This window comes from Podarcis melisellensis (genome assembly GCF_964234715.1).
Source record: "Podarcis melisellensis genome assembly, chromosome: 6".
Classification (NCBI taxonomy): domain Eukaryota; kingdom Metazoa; phylum Chordata; class Lepidosauria; order Squamata; family Lacertidae; genus Podarcis; species Podarcis melisellensis.
The window spans coordinates 39,543,623-39,567,058 of NC_138538.1; the positions used below are offsets into that span (position 1 = coordinate 39,543,623).

The 23,436-nt window shown below is 43.3% G+C and overlaps 1 protein-coding gene across 7 annotated transcripts in view; it reads right to left on the reverse strand.

The window, feature by feature from the left end:
• The window catches only part of SRGAP2 (SLIT-ROBO Rho GTPase activating protein 2), a 200,704-nt gene that overhangs the window by 100,038 nt on the left and 77,230 nt on the right, over nucleotides 1-23,436 (reverse strand). For 6 of the 7 annotated variants that reach the window (XM_081916306.1, XM_081916304.1, XM_081916305.1 and 3 more), the window contains exon 4: nucleotides 11,902-12,064. In XM_081916306.1, coding sequence (XP_081772432.1) covers nucleotides 11,902-12,064 — 163 coding nt within the window. Of the gene's footprint in view, nucleotides 1-4,492; nucleotides 4,652-11,901; nucleotides 12,065-23,436 lie in introns of those variants that run through there. The other variant, XM_081916308.1, reaches the window with a different exon arrangement.

The window sequence follows — 23,436 nt, forward strand, 5'->3', positions numbered from 1 at the left end:
CACCGGTGTTAAATTTATGGCATGCAATGCCTTAAGAGAAAACATAATGAAAATGATTTATAGGTGGTACATGACCCCAGCCAAGCTTGCAAAAATTTACCATTTGCCCAATAATAAATGTTGGAAATGTAATGAGACTGAAGGTACTTTTTACCACCTTTGGTGGACCTGCCCGAAGATTAAAGCCTTTTGGGAAATGATCTATAATGAAATTAAGAAAGTCCTTAAGTGGACTTTTTCTAAGAAACCTGAGGCTTTTCTCCTGGGTATGGTTGGCCAATTGGTGCCAAGGAAGGACAGGACGTTTTTCATGTATGCCACCACAGCAGCAAGAATCCTTCTGGCAAAGTATTGGAAGACACAAGAACTACCTACTCTGGAAGAATGGCAGACGAAGGTGATCGACTATATGGGACTGGCAGAGATGACCGGCAGAATCCGTGACCAGGGGAAAGATACAGTGGAAGAAGATTGGGAGAAATTTAAGATATATCTTAAAAATTGTTGTAAAATTGAGGAGTGTTAAGATGTCAAGGAATAAGAAATAGAGAATTGCAGCTGTAATTAATAAGTTAAAGGAAAAAAAGGTAATGAAAGTGAATTAAATAATTAATTAATTGGAGGAGTTGCTAAAGAAATGAAAAACAAGGATGCAGCAAAAGGGAGGTATGGGGAAGTCGGGGAAGTAAGGTGTATGGAAATAAGATTATGAAATTATACATGTTTATATGTCTTTGTTTTGTTTATTGTTTATTGTTTGTTTTGATTATGTGTTTGGAAAACAAATAAAAATTTATTTAAAAAAAGGGCTGTGCAGCCAGGGAAAGGCTTAACCAGGCAACTTTGCCAAGAGTAGAGGCAACTTACGCACGAGCAACCCCAATTCCCATTACAATTTAAGACAACAGTCTTTTCAAATGGAGCTCATGGAATAGCTGAAGTAGATGCCCAGATTCCATGCAGACATGCACCTGACTGTGCTGTCATGAACAGGATGCCTTCCTCCATTTTTGTCTTTTTTTTCTTCACTCATTTTTTAGAGATAAGGAAGAAGGAGGAGAAGCAATAAGAAAGTGGAAGTGAGAAAGAAGAACAGGACTCTGAAGTACAATTCCAGAGCTGCACACAATCCCTTAGTGGTAAAGGAGAGTTTAGAATGATGTCCAGCAAGTACGTCACAGCCTCACAGATTCTTGCAACAGCAAGAAAAGAAAACCTCCCAGAGTTGCCTTCTCACAATGAACTTAAGCCACTAGATGAGCATATAGAGGAAACCATGTCATGGGAAGAAAGATTCTCCTGCCCTAGAAGACTCCAGCAAAGGAAATGGACGCAGAGAAAAGCACACTTAGGAGATTAGCTTAGTTTCCTCACAGATATATATAATATAGATCTGTATTTCTTGGCACTATCTCAACATTTGCCTTTCACCTCAGCTGATAATATGCCTAAAGAGGCCAGCTGCACATAAAAATAAATTGCACAGAATCAAGAAGAAGGCTGTTTAAACATTTCAGTTCTCAGATTTCTCTTCTTGTTACTCTGAGCTGCAGTCAAGGAGCTAAAGGAACCAGAAGAAAATTTGTCTGTTCAGAAACTAGCCAGAACAGAAAAGGGGGGGGGGGAATCCTACATGGTTAGGTAATACAGATTTGTTAACCTCCGGAGTACATCATTTCTGTCTAGCAGGCAGACCCTATTTCATGTGCAACACAAAATTCTTTAATGAGCTGAAATACGAATGCATAGCTTGCTGCTTCATGCCAAAAACTGCTACACACATAAGAGATTCATAAAACATGTCAAAATTGGTTTGACTCAGAGACATCTCTCTCTTCTATCGCAATTGGCAAGGAGTGGGGATGAAGGAGACTAAATTACAAGGGCCTCTTCCGTAAAAAGAGGCCATATGTGTAAATAACATCAGCAGGAGAAGATCTGGAAATCTTGCTAAAAATATGATGGTGTCGCCATGCAGAGAATTATGAGCGCACACAGAAACTTAAAGGAAAACAGAATAGTTAGAAGGGGGTAGGAATCCAAGGACTGGGCTCCTTCTCATAACACTATTTTATCTGAAGATAATAAATTTAAACAGAAGAGAGTTAAAAAGGAGCACACTCAAAGCTCGAAATACAGAGGAATCAAAGATATGTACTGCACAAAGAGAAAAGCAAGAAATCAAAAGAAACCTGAAAAAGAAGAATAGAAGCAATATCAAAGCACCCTACCCTCCTGAGATTTGCAAGGAGAGGATCAGAACTCAACGTGAGCCAATGTGTAGGGCTCACACCTCAACTTCATTAGAATTCATACAGGGAAATGTAATATAATTAGTTATAGACAAGGCAAAAACAATGTATTCTTCCCTAGAAGTGCCAATCTCTGCATTATTTTGACTAAGGCTTGCAATCCCCTCTCATCAGATTATTATTTCTATTTGAAAGCAAAGCCTCTGTTGTTTTTCTTAAAGTGCTATAGATTCCACAGTTTTGGAACAGCCCAATTTTCATGGAATGCGGTCCCTGCCACGGAACGGAACAGCATCCACAGATTTATGTAGAATCCCTTTAAAAAGAAGAGCATGTATCCTAAGAGAACTGAGTCAGCCTGCTTGTTCAGGCATATGGTGCTTTCTCTCCTGGGGCTGAATACATGGCAGCCAATGCTTGAATGCTCCCACACCCAACCCAACCCCCCCCCCCCCGTTCCCTCCTCCTTCCCTTAGAGAGCTAACTGAAGCAAGAAGGGCTTCTAACCTAGCCTTCTCCCTTGTATGCTAAGGCTTCTATGCTTCTTTATTTATTTATTTATTTTCTTTCACATGTGGGAACATGGTTCCAGAGGGGTTGTAAAATCACAAAATAGTAGAAATGTACGACCAGTGCCGTTCTTAGCAGAGCCAAATAATGCTGGTCCAGTTTATTTTTGCATGTACCCCACCCCCTGCACAATACTGAGCTGAGATATTCACATACCCATGCAAAGAGCTATTTCTCCTCTCTTTACTGCAAGCCACAATTAAACCTGGAAATCTCTAACTAACCATAGATTCCCATTTCACTTGAACCAGTTTCAGAACCGTGGTAAACTAGAGGCTCCCTTTGCTCATGAGCCATGACAAAAGGGATCTGTTCACAAGGCTCGTGCGTATCTTGCCTTAATAAGCTGAGCTACAACAGCCTGAATTGGCCCTATATTTTCACACAACCAATTTGATAGAACAATTCCAGTCTGCGTTGCAAGCAACGGCCAATTCTGTAGTCAGAATTAAACAAAAACAAGTAGATTCTCATAGGACTGGGATATGATGCTCCCAAACCAGGAATTCCTGAAGTGGCAGATTCCGACTGCTAAACATCAAGGGTGGTGAATCATGTTCCACCACTTGATGTGAAAAGGGAAGGGCCGCCCTGCTCTACCGCTACCTAGCTGCTCCTTACACCACTGCACATCCTGCCACATTTGCCACTGGCGGAGAAGAGCCATTGCCATCAGTGCTGATTTCTGACAAGATGGTGCCAATTTGGGGTGAGATCTCGCCCCAAAGTGACATGATCTTGCCAAAAATTGGCACCAATGGTGGTGGTGCTTCTCCATCTGACGGAAGTGGTGGGGCAGGTAGGTTGCCAGTGTGAGTGCTACCTGGCAGGGCGGGGGACTCCTGGTGCCTAAGGCAGTGGTCTCACCCTCCCTAATGGCTGGCCCAGCTTTGTTAAACATTCAGGGGCTTATGTACAACCAACATTCAGGGGCTTATGTATAGTGAGTTATGTTTTTTCAAGAATAAGAGTTTGGATTTGATATCCTGCTTTATCACTACTCTAAGTAGTCTCGAAGTGGCTAACAATCTCCTTTTCCCTTCCTCCCCCACAACAAACACTCTGTGAGGTGAGTGGGGCTGAGAGACTTCAGAGAAGTATGACTAGCCCAAGGTCACCCAGCAGCTGCATGTGGAGGAGCGGAGACACGAACCCGGTTCACCAGATTACAAGTCTACCACTCTTAACCACTACACCACGCTGGCTCTCAGTGTGCAGGTACTTCAACACAAAGTACCTGCAAATCTTTGGGTTGTATCCAGCTAAGTAATTTTGTAAGTAGAACAACTTCTGCTTAAACAACGGAGCTTCTGCCAGAGAAGATTTTGGGATATGTGAGGGTGGATGCAAATTTTGTTGCAGAAGTCATTCCACTCACACAGTGACTTAGTTGACTTCAGCCTGTTGCTCCTTGGCATTTAAACCCACCCCATTTTCTCATTCCCTTGTTGCATGAAGTGGTTCCAGAATCGCTTCCATCTTGAATGCCCCCCCCCAAAAAATATTGCTGCTTGTAGCCACTCAGCAAGCATTTTAAGGGGAGGCCTTGGGAGGGCACTAAAGCCCCTCTAGCAGCCAGTCAGAAATGTTAGCAACACACTCGTATCTCAGACACCACTCAAACCGTTGGCTTTGGCAGCAAACCTGACTTCCCTTATCAGCAAAGATACCTTTGAAGTGGTTGGCAGGCTTCCATCCACTGCTCAAACAAATGAGACCCTTCCCCATATCACAGCCCTGAAAAGGATCTCTTCATCGTGAGATAGGAAGAGAAAAACTTAATTAGATTAAGTCAGACCATATTGCAGGCTTCTTGCAACAGCAGCAGAACTTGACAGCCCAGGCTGAGAACGACAGACATCTGAAAAACTTCAAAAAAAAAACCCCAAATATAAATTGCTTCTGGAAGTTTGGAAGTTAATCATATTACAGACAAACATGCCAGAGCCTGACAGGCAGCATGCCTGCACCATCCTTGTAAGACCTTCCCTTCAAAACAAGAAGAATCTTGCAGGAAAAAACAAGAGGATTTGTTGTGGCCTGCACATTTCTCACTGGAGGGCTGGGCTACCTACTTCCACACATTTCACAGAAAAGTCACAGCTGCTTTTTGCTATGAAGTGCATAAAAAGGCAGGACCCTTCTTTATGGGATCTGTTGCGATGTCAGGATTCACAGACAATAGCTGTGACAGGATGCATCTTCCAGGCTCTGAGAAAATGACCACAGGCTGTGACTGTGCCTCACGCAGACCTTATCACAGCTACACAGGCCTATGTAGCCAGAAGGGTAGATTATAGTGGCAGGCTTCTCTTCTAACTATCCTTGAAAGGGGGCTTTGCTCCAGCGGGTGCAGAATGCAGCAGCTCATCTCTCGAGTGAAACGCGCCCTTTGCAATTTGTCACAACCCAGCTTCAATTCCAGCACTTTGTGCATCTGGAAACCATCCCCAAATGAATCAGAATGAGCTTTTCGAATCTGGTAAGCTAGATACAGTACAGTGACCAGCCTTCTCCCTTCCAGGATATGTCACTTTTGTCCCCATTTGGAAAATACATGCATGCATCTTTAATTGCGCATGCACATTACTTTATATGAAAGCGTGCTATTTATTAAATTTATATGCCGCCCCTCCTCCCAAAAGAGTCCCCACAGCAAGCACATCTGTGATAAAGCAATAAAATTAAAAGTAACATAAAAATTCAGCAGGTGTAGACTGTTTTCAGTTAAAGCAGTGTAACAAAAGCACCTGGTCAAATGTAAACAGGCAATGAGTTGTAAACTGGTTTCATGTAAATGGGAGCAGATGCTGTCACACTAAAGCAGTAACTCATATCATAAATGCATGTTTCTCCCCCTTGCTTTCTGCAGATCCACTGCTAGAGGGACTTCTCTTGTGCACATTGCCTATAAATTACAGTTGTACCTTGGATCCCGAACGCTTTGGTACTCAGACATTTTGGCATTCAACGTCGCAAACCCAGAAGTGAGTGCTCCAGTTTGCGAATGTCCTTTGGAACCCGAACGTCTGATGGGGCTTCCAATTGGCTGCAGGAGCTTCCTGCAGCCAATCAGAAGCTGCGCTTTGGTTTCCGAATGTTTTGGGCGTCGAACAGACTTCCGGAATGGATTCTGTTTGACTTCCAAGGTACAGCTGTACAGGCTTTTCGCCACACCTATGGGGTGCGGGTGGGGTGGGATTGGAATTCTTGCAAAGCCGTACTCCGCCCCCCCCCCATGGGGGTGGGAAGAAGCCTACATTTTACAGGCAGTGTGCGCAGGGCCAGATTTAGCTTTGATGAGACCCTAAGCTACTGAAGGTAATGGGGCCCTTTATATGTGATATTTTAGGGAGCCGGCTAGCAGACGGGGCCCATTACTTAAATAATAGGAGCCTACACAACACAAAACACTGTTGCTGTATGTAGGTTTTATTTTATTTGCTTTTTATCTTATATTTTGGAAATGTACATCCAGGGTTTTTTTTCTTTAATTTTTTTGGGGTCTCCCAGGAGAGTGGGGCCCTAAGCTATAGCTTGTTTAGCTTATATGTAAATCCATCACTAAGTGTGTGTGAGTCCTTCCAGCAGTGGATCTGCATTTTTGCAGAACTGCTGCTGGAGCAACTCCTCACATGTGATGCCTTCTTTCTCCTCCTCCCCTTCCCCACCCTAGGGCAGAAAAAAGCACTTCCCCCACCCCACCCCACCCCACCCCACCCCTTAAATGACCAACGTTAGAGATTTAAAAGTCATTTGTGCACTATCGCATGAATAGTTATGGACAGGTAGGTGGCTGCACCCATCTGCAGAATTTGGCCTGTGAGGCCGATCCTGTTAAGGATCTGGCCCATGAACCCAAAAAAGTTTCTCATCCCTGCATTAAGGGATTTATATACCAATTGTAACACCCTGAACAATTCTCGGTAGCAAACCAGAATTAGTGCAGATCACTGGGCGCAGTTGTAATATGCTGTCAGCAATCATGCTACAGCATTTTACACGAATTGCAGCTTCCAAATTAAGTGTGAGCAAAGCACCATATTGTAGTAATCCCCTTTGGAAGGTACCAATGCCTGAATCACTGTGGTCAAGCTGTCCCAGTCCAGGAACAGTCAAAACTGTCTTTAAAGTCAAAGCCTGGTAAGTGAAAGGCACTCCTAGCCATTGAAGCCACTTGGGCTTCCAGCGACAATGCTGAATCCCGCAGCACCCCCAAGCTGATCCTTCAGAGGGAGTGCAAGCCCATCCGGAACAGGCAACCAGCTAATTTCTGGGACCCGCAGAGAACAGATAATTTTCGCCTTGTGCGACATGCATCTTGATATTTTTCTTCACCTTGGATTGCTCTTAGATCACTGAATCATAGAGTTGGAAGGGACCATGAGGGGCATCTAGTCCAACCCCCTGCAATGCAGGAATCTTTTGCCCAAGGTCTGGCTCAAACCCACAACCCTGAAATTGTCTCATGCTCTGCCAACTGAGCTAACTTTTGGAAATCATTCATGAGTTAGGGCACAGATACCCGTAACACTGAAAATTGTGATCAGTTGACTCCTCAAATAGCCCCTAGGTAAACAATTAAAATACTTTATTTGCAGCCACACTCACCCAGTGGCTGCAAAAGCATGGATCTCTTGTTTAACAAAAATTACAAATATCAACATCGTTTATGTGCTGGATTTGAAGTACACAATCTTGCAACAACAACAAAATGAAGTTGGAACAAATTGCAATTTAATGTCTAGTCCATTTGCAAAACAGCTGGAAATCAACTATCTTATTTCCCTTGAATAATATCTGAAGGGGTTATTTTTTTAAATAACAGCTGCTTTCAGACATTTAGATGGCATGTAGCAAGTACAATTATACATACTAAATGAAGCACTTAGAAATGGTGCGGTACCTACAGTGCTGCTTTCTTTCATAATTCTACATTTAGACACTGGCTATTTGCTGGTTAACAAATCTGCCCCTTAAGCGCTTTGATATTTGGGCTTTATCAGTAGTCTTGTGCTAGTTCACACTTGTCAGGTTGATTGGGATGCAGGAAATTGAGAGAGCTTTCCAGCAAAGAGCACAATCACCAGTGGCTCTGGGTTCAGTCACAAACTATTTCCATTCCGCATATCACATGTCAGTCTGAGAAAGGTTCCCCAGAAGGGACTGGTGCAAAGAATTATGTGCTACTGACACATAGCAAGCATAAAGAGAGTTAACAGAAGAAACTATCCTGGCATTTGACCAACTTGGCAAACCTGTTATCTGGATACTAAATTCTAACAAGTAACAGCTCCTGTCTTTGCAAAACCTGAGGCAAAACAACAGAGCTCTGCTTGTGGAAAACAAACCAAGATATATTTTTTTAAGTGCCATTTAAAATCATGTTATCTATATTAATTTTCTATTCCCATAGTAGGCTACTTCATTGTTGTACTTTTTCTTAGAAATGTAACTATTAGCTTCCTTCCTGTCCACCATTTCATGCTTTATTAAAAAAAAAAAGTAGGAGAGGGAGGGTAATTCAATTTCCCCTTGCTACTAGACCTAACTTAGTGCGGGGGGAGGGGCACTAGACCAGCCTTTTCCAACTTGATACCTTCCAGAATTTTTTTTTAAAACTACTGTTCCCATTGTCCCTGACCACTGGCCAGGCTAGCTAGAGCTGCTGGGAGTTGGAGTGCAAGAACATATGAGCACTGCCCATTAGGGAAGACTGCCCTAGAATGTGCAGTGCAGGGCAACCTATACAGAAGCCTCTGGCAGGTTACAGAGGTGCAAATTGGTGGCATCATGAGCAAAGCAGCCCTAACACCGCCCAACCTCATAGCACAGTTCAGAAGTAGCTGTTCAGAAGTAACTGGACCTCATCTCCTTCGCTTCTGCACCATGATGACCAACGAGCATTCAATAGCATGTTGCCACTACTGCCAGAAAAAAAATGCACAAGCTCTATGCAGATTTTTCAATAGGGAGGATTTAAGCAAAGACTAAATCCCAAGAAAGCATGCACTGGATTGTAGCCTGAGTCACTCATTTTTCCATGCGATATGTATTTCAGTCAAACCTCGGATCCCAAACACCTCAGTTTCAGAACGTTTTGGCTCCCGAACACTGAAAACCCATTAGTCAATGTTCTGGTTTTTGTACATTTTTTGAAAGCCAAACATCCAACGCGGCTTCTGCTAAGTGCAGGAAACTCCTGCAACCAATTGGAAGCCATTACTCGGTTATCAAACATTTCAGAAGCCGAACAGGCTTCTGGAACAGATTACGTTCGACAGCCAAGGTTTGACTGACTAATAAGAGTGTAGCCAAAGAATGCCATTTTACTTTGAATGGCAGCTACACAATTAAAACTACAGAAGTCTTTGTGAAAGTGTAGGCAAAGTTAAAGAAATAATCAAACTTGGTTTATTTGCTACTTTTTTATTTTAGCTATCCTCCAAGATGCTCAAGGTGGCAAACATCATACTCCCAAGTGAGGCTAAGAGATAATGACTGCTCCAATATCACCTAATCAATTGATGTAGAGTTCTGAACCCAGGTCTCCCTGGAGAGCCACAGGTTCTCCATCCCTGCTCTAACCAACAATGCACATGGATGTCTGATCACTAAATTACAGTGAAATTAACCAAGTGGGGGTGGGGACAATGCTTCCAGCCAAGCGACTGTGTTATATTAGAACACCTTCCCAAAGAAATCCTTTGTGCTTGCCAGCCAGCCAATTTGTTTTTCATGTTGTCCTCAAGAGTATAATGTAGAAACATTACTTATCCTCTACGAAGATTAAGGGAAACGAAAGGGTCCCTGTTACTCAATAATCCCTTCTAAGTACTTAATCAATGATAATTTAATTAGCAAAAAGTTTTAGAAGGTCAAATAAAGCTGTTACTTTCACATTACTTGGAAACAAATGGTACTGCCATCTCTGCTTCAGGAGCACCACACAAATACAGGCATTTCAGAATGTAAAATGAACATATAGGCCTGAAGGATGCTAGACATACCCTTAAACATTCCTGATAGGATTATAGGGCAATGCAATGCCTTTAAGTATCCTCTGCTACTACGGTTTCTGAATAATTATGCTATCTGTAATTCCCCCCCCCTGTATTTGTTTATTGTTATTTTAATTCTTTTTTCTGGTTAGCCAGCTTTTTAGAAAAGGCAGGATGTGCATGTTTAAACCAAAAAAATAAAGAAGTATCAGGTAACGCACATACCCATAGGCAGTGACTTCATAAACACTCGTTATCACTATTAAACTTTTCCAGATGGTTTAAAAAAAGGGGGAAGTTGGACATGATCCCATGCATGCCAACCCTGATCTAGAGGCTGCCACACCATACCTAGCCATATTTAATAAATGGAAGGGATAATCCATTTAATTCCATTTTTCCCTTTTAAAATGAAGCAATGCTAAGGGGAAGAGGTAGTTTTGGAGAAGTCTGTATCCCTGCTCAGCGCCCTGCTTTGTAAAGAGCTACTTAACCACTGCCATGATGACATTTTATAGAAAAGGAGCGCTCTGCCTGATTATAAAACACGTATAATAGTCACAGAGAGGTCCTGGCCTCAAAGAATTGCCCACTGGGTGCAATAGGATCACTCTGAAAGCCACTTGCATTTGAGAAGCACAGCAGGACACCAGTGGAAGAAATTACACTATTGTAATCTTGATTCTCTTGTGCTAGGAGGCTGCTGTTAGGGCAGTGTTTCCCAATCTTTTTTTGGCAAAGGCACACTTGTTTGATGAAAAAAATCTCGAGGCACACCACCATTACAGCCCCGTGACGTCAGCGCGCAGCGTCACGCCGGGAGGGACGCACGAAAGTGTAACTTTCAATTTTTTTCCCTCCCCCTTGCCGGGGAACCTCCAAGTGGGGTGTGAAGCGAGCGTACCTCAAGACCGAAACGCCTAATTCCTAGGGGGAAAGCATAACTGGGCGTTAACCGATCGCAAACCCTGTCCTAGCCCATTAACATAGGAAATTAACATATACAACGCGGCAAGACACCGGTTTTGGAATCCGTTCCTTCCCCCTCTCGTCTGCCGAGTTGGTCCCTGCCCCTCTTGTGAGACTCGCCGCCGGGTCCGCTCTCGCGCACATAGCCCTGCGAGAGGTGCCTCCCCTGCGCGCTCTGTGCCCCCTCCCTCCCCCTTTTCGGCCCAGCGCGCCGCCTTGCCTGTTCGTGCGCCGCGAGTGTGAGGCGAGCGGGAAGGCCGCGTAGCCCCCCATGCAGGAGACCCAGGAGAGCCCGGCGGCCGCCGAGACCCCCGCCGCTCTGCCCGCCCAGGACGAGGGGCCCGGAGGAGGAGAGCCCGGCGGCGGTAGCGGAGGAGAAAGAGGCGGCGGCGGCAGCAGCAGCGGCGACTCGGAGGCCGAGCTGCCGGACGGGCCTTCCGCGGAGGAGCCTGAGGGGAAGAAGGAGCCGGAGCCCGAAAAAGGCGGCGGCGAGGAGAAGGAGGAGGCGGAGGAGGAGAAGCCGCGAAGCAGCAGTGGCGAGGAAGAGGAGGCCGCTGGTGAGCGTCGGGAGCAGCCGCAACCGTCTTCGCCTCCGGCCGCTGGGCCGCCTTCGCCGCCTCAGGAGCCGCCCGAGGTTGCCGCTGTAGCCGCCGCCGCAGAGGAGCCGCCGGAGCGGCACACTAGGCAACATCTCGCGGCACACTACTGTGCCGCGGAACACCGGTTGGGAAACACTGTGTTAGGGTAACCCTTGCTCACTTAGGATTCTGCCAGGAGAAGTATCTCAAAATGCTTGGGTCCTAAACCATTTGGGTCTTTAAAAAGATCAAAACCAGCACTTTGAATTGAGCCCAGAAGCTAATTAGTAAGGTAATGAAAAACAGAACATCTGAGTGACATGTTTGACCTATGTGCCAAAATCAACAGCCTGCTAGCTTCATACTGGATCAACTATAATTTCTAACCAGTCTTTAGACGCAGCTTGACATACAGCAGCACATAACAGTAATCTAATTCAGATGCAACAAGGGGACAAATTCACTTGTGTTATGTCACCAAAAGCCATCTCTGAAGCTATGAAATAATGCATGTAGCAATAAAAGCATTACCTTTTTGAAAAGTCGCCCAGAATCTTCACTGACTTGAACAAACCGAGGGATGATGTTGTTCAGGTAGATGTCACTTAAGGTGGTGTGGTCCCTGCTCTCCCGCTTCACCTGGTTTAAAAGGAGGTTCCAGCAATTGACAGGTGAAAGAACATTCTGATCCTTCCTGCGGGGAAAGCAGAACCAAAATATTATTTTTAATCCTCGTCTTTTTCCATAGGAGAGGCAAAGGTGATGCAATACAATATATTGAACTTTTTTAATGTATATGTACTATGAAACATTGAAGTTTTTAAAATGCAAAAATTGAGGCAGTTATCAGGAATTAAAGCACAACTTTTACAACAATTTACAATTCCAGTTGCTGGAAACTATGGGAGGGGAGATTACTTTTGTGCTCATGCTGTTATCCCTGGCTTCTCACAGGCATCTGGACGGCCAACGTAAGAAGGAAATACTGGACTAGATGAGCCATTGGCCTGATCCAGCAGGATATTTGTATGTTCTTATGTACACAACCTGCTGCTGCCATGAGTGCTGGAAGGAAGACCGCTCCCTGCTGCAAGGCCCATTTTCACCTGGCTCAGACTCACCCTGAGCAGCTAAAAGCCTCCTGGGAGTCTACTGGGACATTGATAGAACAACTCTTGGGTTGGGGCAACTGGCTAAAATGTTTTAAAAGTTTTAAACAGTTCTAATTTTGGTTCCTCTGTTTCATTTTTGTTGGGATGTTGATGGTTAAATGTTTAGTTGGAGTTGGCGGTTACTTTAATTTGGGTATAACTGTAAACTGTTATTATTATTGTTATTATTGTTGTTATTGGTTTTTATTGATGTACTGGTTTGTTTGTTGCTTGTATAAAATATCTTGTTTTGTCATGTTTGATGTTTTGTTGTTTTATATGCTGTAAGCTGCCCAGAGTGGCTAGGGAAACTCAGCCTGATGGGCGGGAGATATAGAGATATAGATGATAGATATAGATAGATACAGATATATAGATATAAAACTTATTTAAAGACTATTGTTCTTTGTTATATATACGTGATTTTTCACCAGAAATGTCTTAAATTAGTTCCTAGTGATGATAAAACCCAAGCTAAGATTGCACTGTAAGCCACTAAACCCTGCAAAATTAAGCCAAATAAGATAAAAATACAATAAAATTTAAAATATTGTTTCATTCTGTTTTGGAATGATCATCTTCAGGGTGAAGTATCACTAAAGCTCCTGATGGCTTTGCCAGCAGTCTCTTTCCACCGATCTGTACAAACCAGATTTCAACAAGATCATATCCGTAAATCAACCCTAGTAGAGAAATATTAGATGACATGCTGAGAGAAAGCTACAGGTCTGCTACTTGAGGACCTTGTGAACTGTAGCCTTCCAGAAACTGAATGTTCAATATCAGGGAACAGAAAGCAGGGCGGTAACTTTCTCAGAACAATGACCACAATCACTTCTCCTCGGAGCAGCCACGAGGTGCATCTCACGACAGGATGTTTAACAAATGCTCACTAACTCACCATTTATCCTTACAGCAAAGTATTAATAAAAATAACAGGGCTTTTAAATATAACAAACCACTGGCCTGTATAAATAAACAACTTCCCTGGGCTCTCTTAGGACACTATGATTCTTTTTCTTTGAAAGGAAAATGGTTGCACAGCACCTTACAATAATCTATATTGAATTTTTCAAAAACAGCCATGACATTACATAGCTAGAATTACAACAGCAAGACTTACATAGTGTCAAAACCTCTTGCTCTATTCTCCTATAACATGTTCTCCTCATTGCTACGGCCTCCCAAAAAATCTTAGCAGAAAAGACACAAATGAAGATTAGGGCTGCACTACTCACTTATCTGGGAGCCCACTTAGACACTAGGTCAAGACCCTTTTTAATTTTCAGTTACAAAAATTAAATGACAACAGAGTGGGGAATAAGTCCAATCCTCTCTCATTTGCCATCACTTATTAGTGAGACAACCACAGTTGTAGTGGGGATCTGATTCAGAACATGGTTTTTTTTGGCCAAAAGTCCAGAGTCCACCCTGGCATCCATGGATTATCAGAGGTGCAATTCACAGCAGGGGTCAAGCAGCAGCCAGGGGTGAATGCTGCCAGTGATATCTTCTCCCCAAGGTGCTGAAGACAAAATCAAACGCAAAACTATGCATGTTCTGTGTTCCTCTCGCCCATCAAAATTCTGCACAAATGAAGCCTCAGTTCATTGATGGGGTTGCATTATGCAAAGTTAGTAAGTGTACATATATATATATTGCAACATTTTCTTTCTTTCAAGAGAAGTTTTTCCATCCACTCTCTATAATAATATAATATATTATATTCTCTCCATGTCCTGCCTGATTATCTTGTCACTTCTGACTTGCGTTTTCTCTAAACCAGGGGTGGCCAACTCCCAAGAGATCTACTCACAGAGTTAAAAACTGGCAGTGATCTACCCTCTTTTTGGGGGTTCAGCTCAAAGTTGCTGAGCTTTTTTTTAGGAAGGGGGAAGGCCCATTTTTGGGGTGCAGGGCAAAAATGTTGAGCTTTTTTAGGGGAGCCAAACTTGTTGAGCTTCTTTGGGGGGGAAACAGTGATCTACCAGTGATCTACCACAGACATCCAGTGATCTACTGGTAGGTCACGATCTACCTGTTGGATGTGCCCGCTCTAAACTAAAAAGTCCCAAATGCTGAAACCTTTCCTCACACAGGGAAGTCGTTCCATCCCCTTAATCATTTGGGGGCTCTATTCCTGTCCCTTTGAAAGGCCCAAGGCAGGTCCGGGCAGCCCAGTCATTCAAGGTCTTCTGTGCCACCATAAGGGTGAAAAACTCACTATTCTAAAATTAAAGCAGAGATTTGAAAGATGCCATTTTATGCATGCACAGCAAATGTGTAGAAAACGTATAACCCTGTAAGTAGGCAAAGAAAAATGGGTAGGGAGAACTCAGTGTAAAAGGCAGGAGGAATGAAGCAAACACTCATGAGGGTAAAGGAGTAGCTAGACTGTAGACAACAGGGATGAAGGGCTGCTAAAAGTAAAAAAAGGAGCAAATGGGGACTGGGATGCAGGGCACATCAGGGGACTCTGTAGCAGACTTGGAATAATCCAGGGATTAAGGGGATATTTGTAGTGCTGAAAGAACAGCCTCTGCTTTTGGATTCGTTCAGCAACTATAAGCAGGTGTTATAAAAATCACTGAGAATACAGGATCTTTACTGGATTATTCCAAGGCAGCTACAAGAAGTAGTTCAAGGCAATTATTTTTTCCAAAGGGTTATCTGAATGGTATGATCATCTCAGTTTTAAGTCTGTTTGGGGTTTAAATGTCTGTGCAAGCAGAGAATTTTTTGTACACAAATGAGTTTGCTTTACTATCCAGAGAACCAGAACATACTTAGGATAATGTGCAATAGAAAGAGATTTTGATAAACCTATTAATATGCTTTCTTATTGTTAGAATTCTTATATTCAAACTTATCTTATTATTTCCTTAGTAAAGCAGAAACCTAGAATTAGCCATGATTTTGTAAATAATTAAGTTGGAATCATAGAACTGTAGCATTCGAAGGGATCCCAAGGGTCTTTTAGTCCAACTTCCTGCAATGCAGGAATCTCAACTAGATCATACATGACAGATGGCCATCCAGCCTCTGCTTAAACAATAAGCCACCTTTACCTCTGCTTTATACTCTGAATTTATTTTCCCTTCTAGAAAGCGAAAAACAAAAGAACATCTCTCAGGAGGCTGTGGGAAGTTGTGAGAAAAAAATCCATGTGGGCTGTTGAAGAATAAAATCCTTATTCTTTTCAGCATCCTGAGACCTCATTTTGGATGCACTTCAGTTTTTACATTTCTCCTTCTCTTTCTTGAAAACCAACACATAAGCAGTGGGGCCACCACAGATGTAACTGTGAACTATGGGTTTAAGGCAGGAGTAGGCAAACTAAGGCCCAGATCCGGCCCAATCGCCTTCTAGATGCGGCCTGCGGATAGTCCAGGAGTCAGCATGTTTTTACATGAGTAGAATGTGTGCTTTTATTTAAAATGCATCTCTGGGTTATTTGCGTTCATATTTTTTTACAAAATATAGTCCAGCCCACCACATGGTCTGAGGGATGGTGGACCGGCCCATGGCTGAAAAAGGTTGCTGACCCCTGGTTTAAGGATTGGGTCAAATGATTTCATACTTCCCTTTCCTCTCTGACTCACCAACAATAAAATGCTCTTGGTTCCTCCTCCCACATTTCCCATTCTGGTTTTGCAGCAAGCACCATCTGACTACTGGTAACTCTGGTTTGGGGTAATCTTAAAGTTCAATTCAGGATCTGGGCAAATCCTGCAGTCCGTTCATAATCAACATTCCTAAACAACTATCTGAATTTTAGAAGACATCTGAAGGCAGCCCTGTTTAGGAAAGCTTTTAATATGTGATGAATTATAGTATTTTAATATTTTGCTGGAAGCTGCCCAGAGTGGCTGGGTAAACCCAGCCAGATGGGTGGGGTATGTATGGATAGATGATAGATGGATAGATAGATAAAAATAATTATTACCCCAAGCCATGAATAATGACAGATCTACAATTTTTCACTGGCCTTGCATGCCAAATAAATAAATAAAGTGCAGTCGCTAGGCCCCTTCCCCACCCGTCAAGTCCTTCTAGCTTTTGTCAGTGGGAAAGGCTTGGGTGGAACTGAGGCCTGCTGGTTTGGCCCTTCATGACTAAGCCTCTCTGAGGGCCTTGGCCATGCAGCTGCCAAACAGTCCTTGGTTGTCCTCTCAGCTCTTGAGCTAGAGGGTTGTCAGGGATCTGCAACAGACAATTTTATCCATCTAGGTTTGAAGTTAAGGAGAAAGTCAGCTACTCATCCCACTTTTTGGAGGGCTGTGTTGCACTTGAGTGGCGAGCAGATATGCTGAAGCCTGTTTAAAGGCAGGTTCCTTCTTTGGAAGTTGTGGTCTTTATCTGCTGTGGCCGCCATCTTTGTTATTCTACACATGTGCTAAATATATTTGTGGAGAGAGGGGCGTTTAAGGCTGCCTGCCAGCTGAAGAACCCTTTTTCTACACATACTACTTTGAAAAGATACTGCAACCTGTTGGCAACAAAAACTATGGAGGAGGCTAGGTATTACAAACACAAGCTGTATACTGCCTTGCTAAAGCAAGAGCAGTAACTCAGATAATAGCAGGTGGGAAGGTCACCTACAAGTCTCAATGAACTGTGCCAGTGTGGTGTTGTGGTTAGAGTGCTGGACTAGAAATGGGAGACAAGAGTTCAAATCCCCACTGTGATAGGAATTTTATGGTTTTAGATATATGGCAACGTTCATAACCACATGTACATAGATCAGCACAGGAAAGCCAACCTGGAACCATTTTGATTCCTAAACTGAGCAAATGTTTCTCTGCATGGTCAAAATGGAAAAGCTTCCCCATTGTCTCTTCCTTCACAAATCCTGTCTTAATCTGTGTTTGAATAAGGGTGTGAGCCTTATCATTACAAGACTGCCCAGGCTCCCCAAGAAATCCAATCAAGTAACCTGCCAGACAGAAAATAAACAAAGCGACAGGAGATAAACTGTGACAAGAGAAAAACAACATTTAAATTTCTGTGATGTAGGTGGGATGTATCTGAGGGGTGGTCTTAGGTTACACCCCTTCTGTGATGTATGCATGTTTCTGGGGGTGGTCTTGATCTACAGGGTGGCAATTTCAATAATCTTTATAAGGCCTTGCAGGCCATTGTTCTGGGTCCTCTTCCTCTCCTGCGTGTGAGGGGAGTACCCTGTTGCAACAGATCAATAAAGATCAAGCTTACTAGCTGCTTTGCTTCTCAATATTCTCTGGTTGGCCTCTGTTATTTTCTCCTACCAATAGGGAACCTATGTAAGGACTCTATATGGGCTCTTGGATACCCCATAAGGGAAAAGGGCCTATTTTTATTTACACCACTCAGCCACAAAGTTCGCTGTGTGAGCCTAGGCCAGTCACTGCCTCTCAGCCTAGCCTACCTCACAGGGTTGTTGTGAAGTGAAAATTGAGCGGAGGTGAAGTATGTAAACCCCCTTGAGCTCTGTAAAAGGAGCTGTCATCAGACAACTTCCCAGGAGATTGTATTTCTGATTTTCTAACTTGCCTAGATTACTTAGTTTCCTTTTATCATTTGTTTACATGCACTCTTTTTTCCACTGTATTGTGTAATACTTGGAAGGGACAATAATAAAAATATTGTTTTAAGCCAGACTATGGCAGGAATGTTTCCAACAGCTGTAGAATTCACTTTAAAGCTCATCTGGAATTAAACAGAGGAGGGTTTTCTCCCCACGAAAGCAAGCCACACAAAATCTTCCTTTTAAAAATGGGAAAGGGGGTGGGAAGAGAACAGTTGGGCATCCAAATCAGAGGACACAATTATCAAACAGGCTGATTCATCCTAAAGATCATGAGGATAGCTGGCAACACACACTTCCACTGGCACACAGCCATGCTTTCTGGTAATACAGAAAGTATGAAACTCATTTGCGGGGTTGCCTTCTTTGCATACGGACGGGACACGCCACATGTAGAAGCCTCTGGCTCAAGAGAAGAAAAGAGCCTTCCACAACTCAATATAGAAAGAACACCCAGCGAGTCTTCCCACTCCTGACTAAAAGCAGATAAAGAGCACATAGCTGCCAATTCAACAATTACAAAACTATTACAAAAGACTATTGAGCACAGTGTTCTTGATTAGGGATCAAATATTCCACCAGATATTTCTCAAATGTCGCAACTCAGCATTTCCACATGGTTCATCAGGAACCATTAGTGCTGCACGGGAAGCTGTAGTGGGGGCATCAGTGGGGGATGTGGGAGATGCAGAGAGCACCCCCCCCATGTTCTGCTTCCAAGACCAGGTGTGCTGATGGCACCAGAAATATAGCAGCAAAGGTGGACTAATTCTCAAGACCACACTATTTACACTATCAACTAGAACTGATATGATAAAGGGCAGGGGTAGATCATAACTGCTCTCCTCTACAATTCCCATCCTGGCCTTGCTCGTTGGAGTTGATGGTTATTGGAGTCCAATGACATATGGAGGACCACAGGTTCCCCACAGCTGGTATACTAGTGGACTAGGACCAATGACACCTGGGTTTAAATCCATGCATGTGTATGTAGCATATTGGGTGTTTATGGACTCATTATTCTCTATCTATCTCTCTCTCTCTCATTCTAATCCAGCAGTTCTCAACCTGTGGGTCCCCATATGTTGTTGGACTACAACTCCCATCATCCCTGAGCTCTGGCCTTACTAGCTAGGGGTGATGGGAGTTGTAGTTCAACAACATCTGGGGATCCACAGGTTGAGAAAGGCTGTAACTCATAAGGTTACTATAATGATAAAGTAGAGGGGCATATCCTCCTGATCTTTTCAGAAGGGAGCTAAGGTAAACATGTATAAAGAACAACAAATAGTTTGCACCTCTGAACCAGTATAAACTGTTCACACACGCATACACAAAAAGATAGCAGTTCCTCTACTACAGTACATGCACAGAATAACCAGCTTTTAAGCCAAGATTCATAATTATTCTTCTGTGTATTTTACTTCATGTTTCAGCTTCTAAGGTATATTTTCCACTGTGATGCAAATGCAGCACCATCTTCCTGATGGAGTAGGATGCAGTCCCAAAAAACAAATCCCTTATTCCATTGTCAAAAGATAACAGAAGTTTCCTGCCAGAAAAACGCTGTTAACTTTCCTAGAAATGTTAAGAATACAGATTACTGTTGACTTCCATTGTTCTTTCCATAGACGGGGAGGGCGAAGCCAGGGAGGGGGGAGAGAAAGATTGGATCTGTAGTAAGAAACAGATTATAGTTTCATTTAAAGAACAAAACACAAGAATGGCACTTTCAAAGCAGCTGATCTGGCAGAGTTTCTTGCCCTGTGAAAAATATCACAGGAAATGACTGAAGTTTGCAATCTGGATTGTTTCAAGGTTCAGTGTGTAAGGGAAGTGAGAGAGCCAGGGTGAAGCAAAACTACTTACTACTCAGCTTGGCTTGCCAAGGAAAGCCAGCACGTACAAGAGGGGAAAATGTTCACATTCCCTGGACTTGTGTATGTATGCTGCTACAACAGACAAAAGCCAACAAAAGGATCAAAAGGCAGCACTCCTCAAACTTGACAATAAGCTGGCTGGGACACACAGGCTCTTTCTTCTTATATAAAAATAGCAAGAGGTCTGCCAGTCTAATGGACTGTACTTATGCTACTCCATAAAGTTTACAGGCTTCGCATTTCTTTAGCCACCTGGCTATGCATTTTCCTATGACACTGTGCTAGTGCAAAAGAGCTCACAGGGGGTCATCTTACAGCAAGTGGTCGATCTGCTTCAATACAACCATGGTCAAGATCTATTTTAGCTGCTGTAACATCACAGGCGGATTAAGCAGCCTGGGGCTATACCATCAAGAATTAAGGGAAACTGGGAACACTTGGGAAGTTGCCTATACACTGTGGGCTTTCAAATAATACTTTCCTTGGTGCAAATTGAGTGGAACAGCCATTGGGTACCAAAAACCACTTGTTTCTTTTTAGTGTCAGGAAGAGAGACTCTTAGTAGCACTATGTGCTCCTGAAGCTCATCTTATGCCTACCCTACCAAGACCAGCAGGGCCTTTAGTGTGGTTGTGCCTGCCCCTTGGAACATGCTTCCAAGGACCCTCGGTCAGGCACCTGCAGTATTGGCATTTAGGTGCCTACTTAAAAGTAATCCTTGCCAAAATCGACACAAGGGTCCATTTATTAATTTTGTATGCTGCCCCACCCTTCATCTGTAGATCTCGGGGCAGTTCAAAGCATAAAGATACAAGATAAATGCACAAAATACATAATAAAAACAAGAGCAAAACAAAACAATAGCACTCCTCCCTTCTCCTCCCTGCCCAAGCTGGAAGCATTTAATATGATATATAAAGTACCGTATTTTTCTGTCTGTAAGAGGCTCCCATGTATAAGACGCCCCATATTTTGGGGGATTCAGATTTAAGAAAATGGCCTTGGCACTATCTACATATAAGACACCCCCAAATTTTTGACATAATTTATTAGGGGGGAAAACCTAGTCTTATATACGAAAAAATACGGTGTGTGTATAACATATATATAATATAAATATATGTAGTAACTGACAAGCAAGTATCGTGTCCTGGGTTTATTGAAGAAGGGCAGGGTGCAAATGTAAACAGTACAATTGATACTACACATGGTAGCCTGAAATGCAGGCAGAATCCTCAAAAACTGATGTATCACTGGCCACAAGAGGTGGTTGGAAGCTGTGCTCTGATTATGCTTCTGAAATTCTCAGGAGCACCTGTCAGAGACAGAATATGTTTTGCACTCTAAACTTTATTTGGGAAATCCGTTAATATCCCATAGAAAGGAGTTTTATATAATATTTACAGATCAGAAACCTTTCCTTCTAAAACATCGAAAGAGCAGTTCTGTATTCCCATTGTGCTCTCAGAAAAGTGTTTTTTTCTTCTTTGCAAAACAAGCTACACATTTTAATAGCTTTAAAACGTCACATACTAAAGCTGGAAGAAAGGAATATAATCCCCAACCCACACAAAGCAAGAATGAGGATGGCAGAAGTTTCATTCAAATTTCAACAAAACAAGAGGCACAGCATGGGAGTAGAGTTATAAAAATCACTCCTACAGTGGTGCCCCGCAAGACGAACGCCTCGCAAGACGAAAAACCCGCTAGACGAAAGGGTTTTCCGTTTTGGAGACGCTTCGTAAAACGAATTCCCCTATGGGGTTGCTTCGCAAGACGAAAAAAATCTTGCATCCCCCTGCGGGTTTTTTTTCACTTTTTTCTTCCTTTTTTTAAGCCGCTAAGCCGCTTATCAGCTGTTCCGCTGATAAGCCGCTTAACAGCTGATCGCTGGAAGCCGCTTGACAGCTGTAGCGCTAATCCGCTAAGCTGTCAATGGGCTTGCTTCACAAGACGAAAAAACCGCTATACGAAGAGCCTCACGGAACGGATTAATTTCGTCTTGCGAGGCACCACTGTATTTGGGAAACAAAACAAGGCAGGATTAAAAAAAAAAAAAAGTTCTCCAAGAACCCACACAGCACTCACTGTCTCATTTTTGGCCAGAGTAGTGGGGGACTCTTGAGCTGAGCTCGTTTGGAACATCTTACCTCATGTGCCTTAAGGGATTTACATTGTATTTGATGATCTAATCAAAGAACGGGTTAGAACAAACAATGTTAAGACTGACCTTGATACCAGATGTTCTAAGAATGTGACCTGTTAATAAAACCAGAATAACTTTGCACATACATAAATGGCATGACGAAGATTCAGAATGTCAGCGTTAGCAGGTAAGGGAAATCATGCAGCTTCCTTGGGTCAAGGACACTAAAATGTGAAGCCCTAAGTCCACCTTCTAGGGCAGTGTGTGCTATCTGGGACTGATGGGAACTGCAGTCCAATTTCAAAAGCTTGGCACAAGTTTGTGACCTTTTGGTTGATCCTAATTAAGCGATTACCTAGTTGTGGATTTCAGATATTTTTCTTATGGACCAATACAGCTAACTTTACTATCTCATTCCCACTCTGGCCCATTGATGAATGTTTCCAAAACAGCAAGTGGCCCGTGAACTCCACTTCAGGCAAGAGACAGACCCAAGACTCTGTTAAGTGTTGTACAGTTTTACCTTGGATCCCGAATGCCTTGCAAGTTGAACGCTTTGGCTCCCAAACACCGCAAACCCGGAAGTGAGTGTTCTGGTTTGCAAACTTTCTTTGGAACCCGAACGTCCAATGCAGCTTTCGCGATTTCCAACTGGCTGCAGGAGCTTCCTGCAGCCAATCAGAAGCTGCGTCTTGGTGTCCACACGTTTTGGAAGTCGTACGGACTTCCGGAAAGGATTCCGTTGGACTTCTGAGGTACGACTTTATTTCCAGAATGTCACGGAGGAACCACTTTTGTTTCTTAGTCCTAACAGCCCTCAACGCAGTCTGAAAAGCAATTTTAGCACCCAGCAGAGTCTAATCTAATTATGTCTGCACCACAACTGCTGGAATCCATTTTAAGGTTGTTTCCATCTGCTGATGTCATGCCAGCTTTCCCCTTCTCCTTACTTCTCCACCCCTTGTTTTAACACCTGGCTTGAGTGAAGCTTTCTGGAAAGCTCCAACACTTATTTACTACTTTGCGACATTTTTCAAGGGTCCTTATAAAGGTATTTCCCTATTGTGTGCTTTGGATCCCTTCCCCCTGAAGGACCAAGCAGGCTATCTTTAGCTTCTGTAGGCATTCATCCTGAACACACAAGGGCAAAAAGTATGCAGGGGGCTGGCTTCGCCCCCAATGTCCTCACATGCACTTGCCCCATGCCCTACACACCCAAAGTTCATGTCTTTAGTCCAAGGGTCTGAAGGAGGCTTCTACGCGTGTTTGGTTGAACATGCTGAGAGAAGCCTCCCTGTGATCAGAAACCCTGCATTATCAGGA